At 29.5% G+C, this 14,835-nt stretch overlaps 1 protein-coding gene across 1 annotated transcript; it reads right to left on the bottom strand.

Moving 5' to 3' along the window:
- Nucleotides 1-9,667: 9,667 nt before the first annotated feature.
- LOC116142401 (serine carboxypeptidase-like 18) lies at nt 9,668-14,408 on the bottom strand. The gene is made up of 13 exons (XM_031427818.1): nt 14,153-14,408; nt 13,875-14,020; nt 12,030-12,193; nt 11,673-11,775; nt 11,498-11,514; nt 11,262-11,363; nt 11,034-11,120; nt 10,788-10,937; nt 10,615-10,686; nt 10,401-10,528; nt 10,143-10,256; nt 9,976-10,030; nt 9,668-9,871 (listed from the first exon to the last, which is right to left on the bottom strand). Exons 1-13 carry the CDS (start codon nt 14,350-14,352, stop codon nt 9,788-9,790), a joined length of 1,422 nt encoding a protein of 473 aa, XP_031283678.1. The 5' UTR covers nt 14,353-14,408; the 3' UTR covers nt 9,668-9,787.
- Nucleotides 14,409-14,835: the final 427 nt, after the last annotated feature.

Below are 14,835 nucleotides of genomic sequence, written 5' to 3'. Positions count from 1 at the left end.
TAGTGTAACCAAAAATTGATTATAACATTACATTTTATTTGCAAGAAAATCAAAGAAAAATGTTACAAAACATTGATATTTTTAGATAATGTTCAAGAGCCACGATTATTCAGTTGGATTGAACAATTTCCTTCAAATAAATTTTGAACCATATTTAGAGTGTTTAAAAGAGAATGTGACAAGAGTATGTTAATGTGGCCGGATATATTTTAGTTCCATCTTCTTCATATAATCTCAATTGAAAGTGAATAAATTTAGTTCATATATTTACAACATAAATTATTAATATTATATTATATTATTTTAAACACCCTATAGTTACTTTTATATATATTATGACTAATAATATCTTACATTTAAATAATTCATAAAAAACTGATATATTTTCCAATAAATTAATAGCATCACTCTCGAAAAGATACTTGAGGCAGTTCCTCAATTATGAAAGACTCCCTTAAAAACCTGTGACGCTGAAGATGAGTTGTCAACATAAGATTCATTATTAGGAGCCACTAATGAATTTTGTGGTGCGAGAAAACGTATTCAAAAATTAATATAAAAAATTGGTGTATGATATATAATATGAGTATCTTCACTTTATATGATTTAAATTTTTTATTATAAAAAATTTATTTATAAAAATAAAAGTTTAACATATTTTTTATTCTTTAAATATAAATTAGAGAATGAGTTTGATTCTCCACATTTAGAGAGTCAAATTTCACTCTCTATCCTAATTTTAAATAATAAATTATAAGTTTCTATGTATTTTGTTTATGATTTATCTCTTCTATTAAGTTTATTTCTTGAAAAAACATATCCTCTCTCTTAAAATTTAAAGAGTTTATTAGATTTAAATAAAAATTTTGTTTTTTATATTTAAAAATCAATGAAGATACTCTTTATTTATATAAAAGATGCTCTATAAAATAAAAAACTCCATTGGAGATGCTCTAATAGACGAATTGATAAGAGATATGTGAAAGGGTCAAAGTGAGGGATTATATAATATGAGGACTAGATTGATATTTAGAAAGAACATTTCCTCAAGTTTGAAGCTCTCTCTTTTACAACCATGTAATTTATCTCTTTTATGCCATGTATACAAAGATCTCATCTAATGCCATTAGCCAATCAAGAGGACAAAAGACAAATAAAAAAGAGGTAAGTATGAAGAAAAATGATAAAGTTACCGAAAATTACACACCGAATTTATGTACCGAATAACGTAGCATAATCCTGACCGTTGATTAATATTAACTTATAATGAATCAACGGTTATGATTTTGTCACGTCATTCGATGCACGAATTCGGTGTACAACCTTCGGTAATTATAGCATTACTCAAATATGAATCAATGAATTGAGTCATTTTGTAACACTTGTTAACAACAATTAATGGCCATAAAAATTAAGCTTAATGGATAAGTATCTTAGGTGGAAGACAAATAATTATCTCATGTGCATAATAATATCTTTGTAAGTCCTATTAATTATTAAATTTAATTAAAAATAATTAATTTACAAATATATTTTATCCAAAATTACCCATCTCAAATCATTATCTTCCTAGAATTCTTTTGTTGAGCTCCATTGCGNACAGTAGACTGCTACAGTGCATGAACAGTAATAGTGAAAAGTGATGAACAGTAATATCCTGTGAACAGTAATATGCTACAGTAACACGATTATGGGTGTTGTTTTGTGCGGTTTTTAATTCCTAAGCATAACTTCTATTGACACTACTTGGCTCTGATACCATTTAGATCTAAGGGTATTTTGTTCTTCTAGACTAAATTTTGTAAAGAATATTTGCCTTTTTTCTTTATTATAATTTTGTAAGAATTCTTGTTTTAATAATTCTTTGTTAATTTCAAAAGGTTTTGTTATTGTGTTGATTTGACTATAGTGTCCTAATACTTCTGATTGTGTTGGTGAACTAGGTGGACTTGATGTATTTTCATAAGCAGGTTTTGGTATAGGAGGGGAATAATTTACTCCTACTAATTTACTTGTTGAAGTTGTTGACGAAGGGCTAGGTGATATAATTTCTTCAATCCTAGGGTTGTGATGATTTTTGTTAGTAATTATGGGTTGATTTTGTTCTAAAGATGTTTCTCTAAATTTTAATTTTATTGTACCGTCTGGTTCTTGTATATTTGTTGTATTTCGGATTCATTTGATCAATAAAGATTTTGGGGGCATAATTTTTCTAATTCCAATCTGTTTGTTTAATAATTTCATTGTTGTGGCTGAAACAACTAATCCATTTCTTTTAATAATTTCTTCAAATATTTTAAATGTTTTAAATGTTGATCTATTGATTCTGAATAAACTAAGACATCGTCAATGTATCTTTGTAAAGTGTATATGGGATTAAAGATATCATTATAATGTTTTGAAATTATGGTGCATTTTTTAATCCGAAAGGCATAACGTTCCATTCATATTGACCAAAAGGAACATTAAATGCTGTTTTGTATCTATCTAATTCATCTATTTGAACTTGCCAAAATCCTGATTTCATATGTACTGAAAAGTGGATTAATGTCGACAGGTTTTGATGGAGAAGGTGTATAGGTGGTGGTTAGGGATATCTAATCCATTTAATACTTTGTTTAATGGTTTATAATTAATGACTAATCTTGGAACTCCTCGTTTTTTTCTGCGCATTATTGACATAGAAGGCAGAACAACTCCATGGAGATTTACTTGGTCTAATTAATTTTTATCTTGTAAATCTTTGATTTCTTTATGACAGTGTTCGAGTAATTCCTTATTCATCTGTATGGGTTAGCTTTTGTTGGTATATTTTTCTCATCAAAGTTTTTAATATAGGGAAGACGACGAACATGTTGTTTTTATCCCAAAAGGCGTTTGGAATTGTTGAGCATATGTCTTGTGAAAATCGTTTTTCTAAATTTTTAATAATTTCTTGAATTTTTGGAGTTTCTAATTGCTATTTTATCTTTCATGTTTCAATTCTTCTTTTAAGAAATGAATTTGTCTTTTCTTATAGTTAACGAGATTTATTTTTGATTGATAAGTCTTTTAAATTATTATATCTTTTATGTGGAGGATTAACAAAGTCAAATGTACTTCTTGTCCTAAAATATGTTCTAATTCCCTTATTGGTTACAATAAAAGGGTAAATTTGAGTGATAAAAGGTTGTACCTAAAATAACGTCTTGATCTAAATCTTTTGCAAAATAAAGGTATTTTAATACAAAAATTTTGTATACAAATATGAGCATTAGATAATTATAATTAATGTTTAATTGTTGACCATTTGTCCATATAATTTTTCTTTTGTTTTTTCATAATATTTGATTGGAATTAATCCTTCTCTTATACAATTTTGATCTGCTCCAGTGTCTACTAGGGCTTGTGTAATAATATCTAACTCATGATTAATATTGATCCTAATGTAAACATGCCATTTTTGAAATTGAATTTTAGAAATTCATTAATAAATGCATCTTCAGTTTCTTTAATCTGGAATCTGATTTTAAGGTTGATGGTTGTCCTACAGGTTCTTTGGAGGCTTTTAAATATAATAAATCTGTTTTGATTTCATATTATCATTTTACAATTCTTTAACTTGATGTTTCAGATATTGATTTCTTCTTGTAAATCACTTAAGTAACTTGTGTGGGTTTGTCAAATCTTTTTAATATGTTTTTAAGTTATAAGAATCTACATCTTTTTGTTTTCTTCGGATAAAATTAATTCTTTGAGTTTTAATAAATATTCTCTTTTAATGTCTTCGTCCTGTATTTTGTCAATAATATCTAATAAAAATTCTTTTGATTTGGTGATAACGTTTATTGACTTAGGTCTAGATGTTGAATCATATTTATTGATTTCATGGTCACTATTATTGCAATTTTGTAAAGACTGGCTCTTAATATCTAGAGGGTTTCCTTCTAAGAATTATTGAAGTTTTGTCAAAAGTTATTGTCAGAATTGTTTTGACTTAGGATTATTAATTGAGGGGTAAAATGTCGTTGAGGTGGTAGTAGTTTAAAGGGTACTTTGTTTTTTACATTATAAACAAATGATTACTTAATTAAATTATTATGTAATTAATTATAACATCATTACATTACATTATATTATGATCACTTAATTAATTATAGCATTACATAGTTAAATGATTACTTAATTAATTATAAATTTATAACATTACATTATAAACATTAGCAATTTACTACATTATTACATTACTTAATTAAATGATTAAAAATTTAATTAATTATAACATTACATTATAGATTTATAGTATGATTACTTAATCAATTATAACATTCCATTATAAACATTAGTATTTAGTACATTAATTAAATGATTAGAAATTTAATTAATTACAATATTAAATTATAGATGTATAGTATGATTACTTAATTCATTAGAATTTTACATTATAGTATGATCACATAATTAATTATAACATTACATAATTAAATGATTACTTAATTGATTATGACATTATATTATAAACATTTGTAATTTACACAATACTTAATTAAATGATTAGAATTTTAATTAATTATAACATTACATTATAAATTTATAGTATGATTACTTAATTAATTATAACATTCTATTATAAATATTAGTATAATACTTAATTAAATGATTAGAAATTTAATTAATAATAATATTACATTATAGTTAAATAGTATATTACTTTATTAATTATAACATTACATAATTAAATGATTATTTAATTAATTATGACATTATATTATAAACATTAAACATTAGTAATTAATTAAATGATTAGAAATTTAATTGATTAGAGGATTTATGAGTTATATTAGACACAAATGAATGAATAATCAAAATTTGTTAGGGGTGTATTTGTAAACTTTTAAGATATTTTTGTCATTTTTTAAACTAATTGGGGGGTAACAATTTTTTAGAGGGTACCCGGGAAAGGAACTGAAACCTGCATTTTAGTTTCCGGTTCCTTGCATTTAAGAACCTGTACTATGCGGTTCTGATCCAGTTCCCCTGAAAAATGCAGGGTACCCGGAATCGCTCACCCCTAGTAACGCTGAAGATGAGTTGTCAACATAAGATTCATTACTAGGAGCCACTAATGAGTTTTGTGGTGTGACCCTTTAATGCTTAAGTTGAACAAATTTATGAGAAATCATTTTATATTCAAAAATTTATATCAAAAATTGATGTATGATATATAATAATTAACGAGTAATAGATGAATTGATAAGAGATATGTGAAAGGGTCAAAGTGAGGGATTATAGAATAGGAGGACTAGATTAATAGTTAGAAAGAACTTTTCATCAAGTTTGAAACTTTCTCTTTTACAACCGTGTTATTTATCTCTTTTATGCCGTGTATACAAAGATCTCATCTAATGCCATTAGGCAATCAAGAGGACAAGAGACAAATAAAAAGAGATAAGTATGAATCAATGAATTGAGTCATTTTGTAACACTTGTTAACAACAATTAATGGCCTTAAAAATTAAGCTTAATGGATAAGTATCTTAGGTGGAAGACAAATAATTATCTCACGTGCATAATAATATCTTTGTAAGTCCTATTAATTATCTAAATTTAATTAAAAATAATTAATTTACAAATATATTTTATCCAAAATTACCCATCTCAAATCATTATCTTCCTAGAATTCTTTTGTTGAGCTCCATTGCATATATAGTAAAACCTCTCTATGTCATAATGGTGAGACTAACTAATTTTATTACTATAAAGAGGTTATAACTTAATAGAGGAGTAGTTTAAAAATTTCTTATTTCATAATTAATGTTTTAGTAATACAATATTAGGATTTCAATTCATGTTTTAATAATATTAGGGTTTCAATTTATCGCTTCAATTGCCTACTTTTGAAACGGATGGAAGATCGTGTTTTGAAACCAACAAAGATAACTGTCCTTGATAGAATTGTAAATGTAGTTGTTGCATGACAACTAATGTGAAGCCACAAACAATTATCAATTGTTTTAAGCATTACAAAATTAAGACCTCTAATGTCGATGAATTACAAGTTATAAATGAAATAGATAAGGAGAATCAAAAAATCATTGTAGAATTATGTGATCAAATTCAGACAACTTCATTGCACTAATTGAATGAATATTAATGTCTTCCTTAATCATCTAAATGAGTAACAAATCATGTATGCTTTAGCAAAAGAAGAAATCATTTCTACAATTAAACAAGAAGAGAAATGAAATAATTATGAGGATAATAATATGAAAATACAAAAAATTTCATGTCAAGAAGCTTTAAACATGTTTGAGAAACTAGAAATGTTCTGGTTTTAACAAAAAAATGTACATGCTAGCAAGTAATGTATCCACAAGTTAAAAGATGTGGAAACAACTCTAAAACATAAATTATTGTCTCAAACAATTTCAGATAAATATTTTATTTCATTTTAAACCTTTAATGTAACATACCATATTTTTTTTGCAACACATAGATAATTATTACTATGTGGGGGCAACTTTCCTTAAGACGGGAATTAGAAAAATTATAACTTATTACAATGTGGAGTTTATTCTTATTTATAACTATTCCAAATTGGGAATATAATTTTTTATGATTATGTAGAGTTTATTCCTATATAAAGTATTACTATAGAGAGCTTTTACTGTATATTTTAGTGTATTTCACTTCACATCATCAACCCATCTCATCCACAAACCTTCAAATATTGTTTTTATTGTTTTTAACTTCTCTTCCTCTCTCTTACACCGTCTCTCTTTCCTTCACTGTCAAGTGAAATACAACCGTCCACATCACTGTTGCAAGTAGAAACAATTGCCTAGTTTTAAGTTTAGATAATAATAGTGGTTGAAATTTAATTCACGAAAAAAAAAAAAAAAAAAGATGACGAGGTTAACAAAGAAACTTAGGTAAAAAAAAAAAAATTGGACTTAGCCAGAATTTTAAGTGAGTGGGTTCAAAACATTTATGTTAATAAATTTATAATAAAATTTTGTGGGGTCAATAAGAATTTAAGTTGAGTAAAAATTCTAAATATTATAAAATATAAAGCTTTTTTTTTTATTTATTTTTTTCAGAGTTCACAGAGATGGTTTTGGAATGAAATGTAATATGTCTATAAGGTAGCGTTTGGTTCAGGAAATGTTATATTATTGAGGAATGTTGTATTACTGGAAAGATAGATCAGTAGGGAATCTTTAGAGAAATGTATTTGGTCGGTTGGAATAAATTGATGGGTATTTTATAACAATATGTTTGGTTGGGAGGATAAATGAGTGGGTATGTTATGTAGATTACTAAATTGCTCTCATTTTAAAATAATAATATAATATTATTTTTTAAATTATTTCTTTTAACCCCCTTATATTTGAAATTTTACCAAAACACCCCAACCATATATAACTTTAATTTGTAGCAAAGTCACCCCCACTCACCCCAAACCACCGACTGTAACCACCACCACCACTGGAAGCCGCTGTAATGGTGCACGACCAACCGGATCTGGCTGGTCGTACGTCGATCAGGCCTAATTCGACCAAATCTGGCCTTGAATATAGTCGTTTCACGGCTAGATCTGGCAGTTAATCTGGCCATTTCACGGCCAAAGATGTGGCCGTGAAAAGGCTAGATCTTTGGCCGTGAAACGGTGACATCTTTGGCCGTGAAACGACCAAATCTGGTCGTTTCCAGCCATGGATCACAAATCCATGGTCGGAAATGTCCTTATCGGCACACGACCGGCAAGATCCTGCCGGTCTTGTGCCGATATGACGACTTTCACCGGTGGCCAGCGGTAGGGGTGTTCAAAAGAACCGGTTGGAACCAGAACCGGCGGGTACCCTGGGTTTGGTTCCGGTTCCTACCCAGAACCAATCATCAATGGGTAGGTTCCGATTCCAAATTTTTGGAACCGTTATTGTGCGGTTCTGGTTCTGGTTCCTATAGTTAGGAATCGGAACCAGAACCAGGAACCGAGACTAATATAAAATAAAATAAAATATTAGGGGGGTTAATAAAAACTTTTGTAGAAAAAGTAATGTGAATACATTTATATTTATATTTCATAACATTTAAAGTAAGTTGGTTTGACTTTTGAGAATCTACCATTACAAAGTAATGGAGCTTGTAATTTTGAATTTATAATTTGTAATTTTATTTTTGTTAACAAGTGCCAGGTAGGGGGATATTTGTAAGTTTTTAAGGATTTTTTTTGCCATTTTAAAAACTTTTGGGGGGTCATGATAATTTTACAAGGTACCCAGAATCGGAACTGGAACCGGAACCGTTGTTACAGGTTCTGGTTCTGGGTACCTAGGAACCGGAACCGTCGGTTCCGGTTCTGGTTCCAAATTTCAAGGAACCGTTGGTTCCGGTTCCTTCAAAAAGTGCAGGGTACCCGGAACCAAACACCCCTAGCCAGCGGTGGTGGCTAGCGGCCGACGGTGGTCTTGGATGATTAGGGGTATTTTGTTAACTTTTAAACTTTTTTGTGGCGGGGGTGTTTTAGCTAAGTTCTCAAATGTAGGGGGTCTGGGTAAATGTTATTTGGTAGACATATGAGGGCAAATGTGTTCAGAATGATAAAATATTAAGGGTAAAATAGGGTAAAAATTATGATTACCCTGGTAATCTAACATTAACACCCCCTAGGAAGGTAATCTGATTACCTCCAATATTATCAATAGTAACCACTATTTGTAATAAAATATTACTGTAATATTATATTACTTGACAATCAAATAAGAAAATCTTGAAAATTAAACAAAGATTACAGGATTTATCTTATTTCACCTCGAACCAAACACCCTAAATTATATTTTTAAATCATTTTCATTAATATTGGAATGTGGAAAAAGATTGAGTTGGGCTTAAATAACACTACTCAAATTCAATTTGTTATCTTGGCATAGACGTGGACCCATTTCCCATTTAGCAAGGAATCACGGGTTAGGCCCAACCATCTCAAGCCCAATTTCTTGTCTTATAGGTCACTTGACTCTTTTAGGATTGTCGTTAATCATCCCCGCCTATGAGGTTTTATCAATTTGTATTGGCTAAATTATAACGCCAAAAAATATTATTGTTAGAAAATTTTGATTAGGATTAAAAAAAAATCTACATGTAATCGAAATATCAAATTTAAAACATTCAGGAAGTCATATTTTATTAAAAATTTAGCATTTAATATTTACTAACATGACTTATCATACCACAAAATTATCATTCCTAATTAAAAGTTCATCCAAATACTATTACATCCATTCACATGGTAACATAAATTTCTATTAAAAATTGCTTTTGTTCTCTCAGAAAGTAACTTTCCCAGAATAAATTTAACTTTGATCTAACAATTTCAAGAAATATAAAAAAGATTATTTTATATAATGCCAGTTTTTTTTTTTTTTAATTTTTTTTTATCATTAGGGGTGTCTGCGCCAGGTTACCCACACCTTAACTAATCCCTCAATGTATTGAAACTGTTGTCAGATAAGAACCCCAATAATCACTCTTATTAGTGTTTGAGGGATTCGAATTCAAAAACTCATAAAACCTTCTTTTGCTCTTTTATCATTAGACCAACTAATGATGGTTAAGTATAATATAAGTTGTCAGATACAAAAATTATCACTTCATAATTCTATAAAAAAACATAATATTAGTCTGATTCCATGCATTTTGCATGCAGTGTTTTAGTTAAACAAACATCCATCTCGCAGAATTCATTTTTCATAAATTCAAAAATCATATATTTTGAACATAAATATACATAATATAATTATATATACTAAAGAGGATAATAAGCAAACCACCTATCAATCATGGCAAGACATTCTTTAGGCCTGTACTCTGGTGCTGTGTGACCAGCTCCCTGTAAAATGAAACAAGATTACAATTAAAATTTTTGAGTACTTTTCACTTGAATTCTTTTTCAGAAACTAGAATTGATTAATGCAACGAAGGATTCATGCTTGCCTTAACAGTCACATATGTCAAACTGTATTTCTTCAATGAATACATTAGGTTGTATCTGCGAGTGATCAAATTTGAAGGGATATAAAGTCAATATGATGCTGAGAAACATTGAAATGTAAATTAATTTTGCAAAAAGGTCATATATATATATAGAACAAGAAACGAACCCTGCAGTTTGTCCATCAACAAACCATGGTTCCCAATCATTGCTAAGAGACAATCCCAGAGATTCTATCCATTCTTGTGTTCCCACATATGGAATAACCATGTCATGATCACCGCTGTGGGAAAATAAAATAATACTTTGTGAAGAAAATATTATTTGTCTTGGAAAAAAATTGCATCGATTGACGTAGAAAAGAATTAAGTAACTTTTACAATACTTTTTGATGGAGAAGAATACAAAAAATTTGAAAAATATATACCTGTAGATAAGTGCTCGATAAGTTGTAATTCTGGTGAGGTTTCGTTGATAATCGATACTAGTAATGATGTCATGTACATATGTTGAAGAGAAGCTACTGTTGCATCTCTCCCATTCTTTTATAGTTCCCTGAAAGTGAGCCACATTCACTACAACTTAATTGTATTATTTGATGTAACATACGATTTCTTATTTAATTGTATTAACATACTTACCTCTCGAACATTAAGAGCTTTCTGAACAGTTTGATCATTAGCCCAAATGTAAGACCATAGATAATTATAATTCTGAAAAACAAATATAATTCATTACATATTTAAATTCATATACATAATATTCTGAAGTAATTACTTGTATTCAATTTTCAAACCGATGAAAGGACATTTACTCGACACCATTGTCCAAGAAGTTGTGGAGTTGAAAGGTGAACATCCATGGAATGCTCTCCCTGCAGAAAACTTGGATGCCCAATTGGTTTAGGAGTGAGTGTACTACACTTTGGTTCCAACACTTGAGGCATATATATTTTTTCCAGGCACTGAAGGGTTAACAGTAAAAGATTTTCAGGCCTACAAAAATTAAAAACGATGATAACAGGATCTTTGGGAAACCGAGAGATCAAGATGATATTTACCTTATTCACAACTTCAAGATCGCCCATACACAGTGAGTTATTTGTATCTGGGCGCATATACTCACCCTTGCAATTTATTTTAGTTGACTTGACATACATAGAACAATGCATTCTTTACCATTAGAAAAAACAATGCCATAATGATGAATTGAAGTTACAAGAAAGAGAACAAATTACGTTTTTAATATAGTATTGCATCAAACAACGCTGCTCATAATATAAATTCACCTCATAGAGCTGTTTTGATAGTAATCCCTCTTTGTGAGCGAAGATAATTCTTGAATTGAGGTCGGTTTTCACATCGGTAAATGGGTTACCTAGCACGTATCCCTGAGTTCATTTTGCAGAAAAACAATTAGGTTATATAAATCTCCCAATGCTTAAACAATAAAGGCATCAATATGAACAGGAATTGTATTTCAGTTACTAAATCAGATTATGTACTTTGATATTCATAATGGCACATCTCCCTCTTTAATACCTGCAAGAACATGAAATAAATGAGAACACAAAAACATGCTTCATGTTGGATTAACTATAATGCACATATAAACTATATCCCCCCAAAAAAATCCTTTTTTAGTTTCATGGTGTTTACTCATAATAATTATGAACTAAAAAGGGGAAATAACCGGTTACCATTGTACATTTTCTGAACAATGATTGGAACAGTCATGCCCGAATAAGAATCACCAGAAACATAGAGCGGATTCGAGAGAAATTTGGGGTGATCCAGGAGCCACTGCAAAGGCGCATTATTGACTTAATAACAAACGCACACACAATGTTCAAATAAGATCTCTTGTAACAGCATAAAAAAGTTTCCAAATTGAATCTTGCTCATTCCAGAATTGAGAGGTAACCGACTCATGGTAAGCTTGAAAAATGCAAGTTCACAAAATTCGGTATATATTGCAGGCAATTTAAAATGTCTTACGGCTTTAAAGAAAAAAAACCGAAGAAATATTTACACTGCTTTTGAGAGATCTTTGTCACCTTTCTTAGAAACTCATAGGTTTGAGATGCTGAAGTTAGATCTCCTATGTTATATCCTTCAGAAGTTTTTGCATAAGAGAAGCCAGTACCAACAAGTGCATCCAGAAATATTATGTTGGCAACCTGTAAAATTATAATAAGAGTCTCCAGTAACATGATTTTGGCTATTAAATTACATAAGAGCAAAAGTGGCTGCTCAGATACTAATTTCTTGGTAATATTAATTTTATAAATTTAATACTCTAATTGGTCCTATGACGTAAAATTTTGAAGTTATTGTTGTATAAACAATAAAATGATAATAATGTTATACATAGTAAGTTTGTATTCCAAAACCTAATTAATTTTTTTTTTTTTTTTATTACCAGGGATGTCTAGGTTAGCTTACGCGTACCTCAACTAATCCCTTGAGATCTTAAAACTATCGACCAGGTAAAAACTCCAATAACTATCCCTATTAGCAATCGAAGAGGGACATAAACTCAAAACCTATTGAGTAATACACCCAAAAATCTCTATCAAACCACTTGATCATCTAGAGGTAATTAAACTAATTAATTATTGTCATATCATCAATTATCTTATTTCAATATCCACATGCATAATACTATTTATTTTAATATCAATCACTTGTGATAAATAAAAAATTAGTAGACAAACTTAGAATATGTAAAACTTCAGACATCTGTTAAAAAAACTTAAATGAAAAGTTAAAATAAATTTCCTCCATTTTAAATAAATTAAACAAATTTATTAATCAAAGTTTTTTATTTTTAAATTATAAAGTAAAAGATATTAATTTATTAATGTAAAAGAGTTTTATTAACACGTGTTTTAAAGTAGATGACGCGAGTGACAGTTAGATAAAATAATAATAATGTCTGTCTTAAATAGTTGACACTTGATAATCAACTCTTTCTTTGGATATATTTTTTGACTTGATGAGCCGTTCACAAAGCAAACCACCCTCCGGTCAACATTTATATATTAGGTTACAATTAGTTTATTTCGACACTTTTTAGAATAATATTTAAAAAAAAAGATAAAATTAAATGGTCATTATGGTATAAGATTTAAAAATTAATAAAAATATTTACTAAACACCGTTATAATAAAATATTAAAAATTAACAAAAACATCTTCATTCATTCACTAAATATCGACAATTGGCCACCACCGTCGAAGGGTAGCCGGAGTCACTGTATCAGCGTACGACTGGTTGGATCTGATCAGTCGTACGTCGATATGACCTTTTCTGGCCAGATCTACGACTAGATCTGGCCGCGTTTGGTGGTCAATGACGGCCAAAGATATGGCAATCGTTGACGACTGGTTACGGCCAAAGATCTGGCCTTTTGCAATCACATCCACTATGGATTTAACAGAAAAAGACTAGATCAGCACACTACCGGCCAGATCCAGCCAATTGTGTGCCATTATACCAGATATCAGATAGCTTCCGGTGGTGGTGACATGAATCTGACAAATGTGGATTGTTGAAGTGTTTTTGTCAATTTCTAAATTTTTTTTTAGGGGTGTTGTTAATTAACAAATTTAAGGGGTTTAAAAAAAATTGAATAATATAAAATAATATTTTGAGAATAAAGAAATAAATATTGTATTTTGGATAGAATAGGAAATAAAGTAGTAAAAAATTGTGTACGAAAAGGGCCTTAAGCATTGTGTCCCTGTGCATAGAAGTGGGTTTTGATGAGGTTTTGCCATTAAATAAATAAATCATCTTCTTCAGTTTAACTTATAATCTTCAGTAGATTTTCGTCATGAAAGCATCATATTTTCTTGACAAATAAGATAAAAAGATAAAGGGAAATTTTATAAAAATACCGATTTCATAAAACAGAGCGGACAACGCGGAGCAACCAGGGCCACCGGTGAGCCAAAGCAGGAGCGGATCATCTTTTGGACTTCTCTCTGACTCAATAAAGTAGTAAAATAGCTGCACCTCCTCCAAGTAACCCATCCCAACATACCTTAATTATTTATTAATTCCATAGATCCCACAATAAACATTATTGATTATAATAATAATAAGTGCAAATTTAAGTTAAAGTAAGCCATATACATGTATATATAATTAATGAAGAGAATAAAACTGCACTCACCCAGTTTCAAGTTTGAAAGGGAGGTTTCCCGGAAATCCTGGTAGATTTTTTATTATTGATTGTGAAACAACCGGCTGCTTCGGGACCAAAAATAGAATGAGATATAACACTAGTTTAAGGATGTCAGTGAATGAAGTGAGTAGCCGCAGGTTTCTGTGACTTGGATGACCAAATATTGATGGTGATGGTGATGGTGCCATGAGCTAGCTGCCTTTTTCTACCTGCAACTTAAAATTGTATTGTATGGAGAAGAAACTTACCGACTTTCTGATAAGTTTATAGAGCTGGAAGGATCCAGTAATTAAGACTTTCTTTGTCTTCATTGGAATGTTAGTTGGGAGCTCATGATCGATATCACAGTACAGAACCCTTTTTCAAGTGTTACTTTTGCATTTAGATTTATTTTTCATGTCTTTTTACATGAAGACAAATGAACAAAATAATGACATATATGTGAAAGTATATGCATTATTTTCACTCATTTGTTATTTAATTGATGGAAAATAGATGCGAGAACAAAAAAGGGTCGAATTTAGAAAATAATCTAGTATGCATTGTAAAGAATCTTTCAAATAACTCTTGAGTTTTTGAGCTAACAAAGTTTCTCTATCCACTAATGTAATATCTTTGATTAGTCATAAAGTGTAAAGAAATATTTGTGTATCAAAATTTATATTTTACTG

This window comes from Pistacia vera, unplaced genomic scaffold (genome assembly GCF_008641045.1).
Source record: "Pistacia vera cultivar Batoury unplaced genomic scaffold, PisVer_v2 Contig408, whole genome shotgun sequence".
In the NCBI taxonomy this organism is placed as follows: Eukaryota; Viridiplantae; Streptophyta; class Magnoliopsida; order Sapindales; family Anacardiaceae; genus Pistacia; species Pistacia vera.
This window is presented reverse-complemented; position numbering and strand designations above follow the sequence as displayed.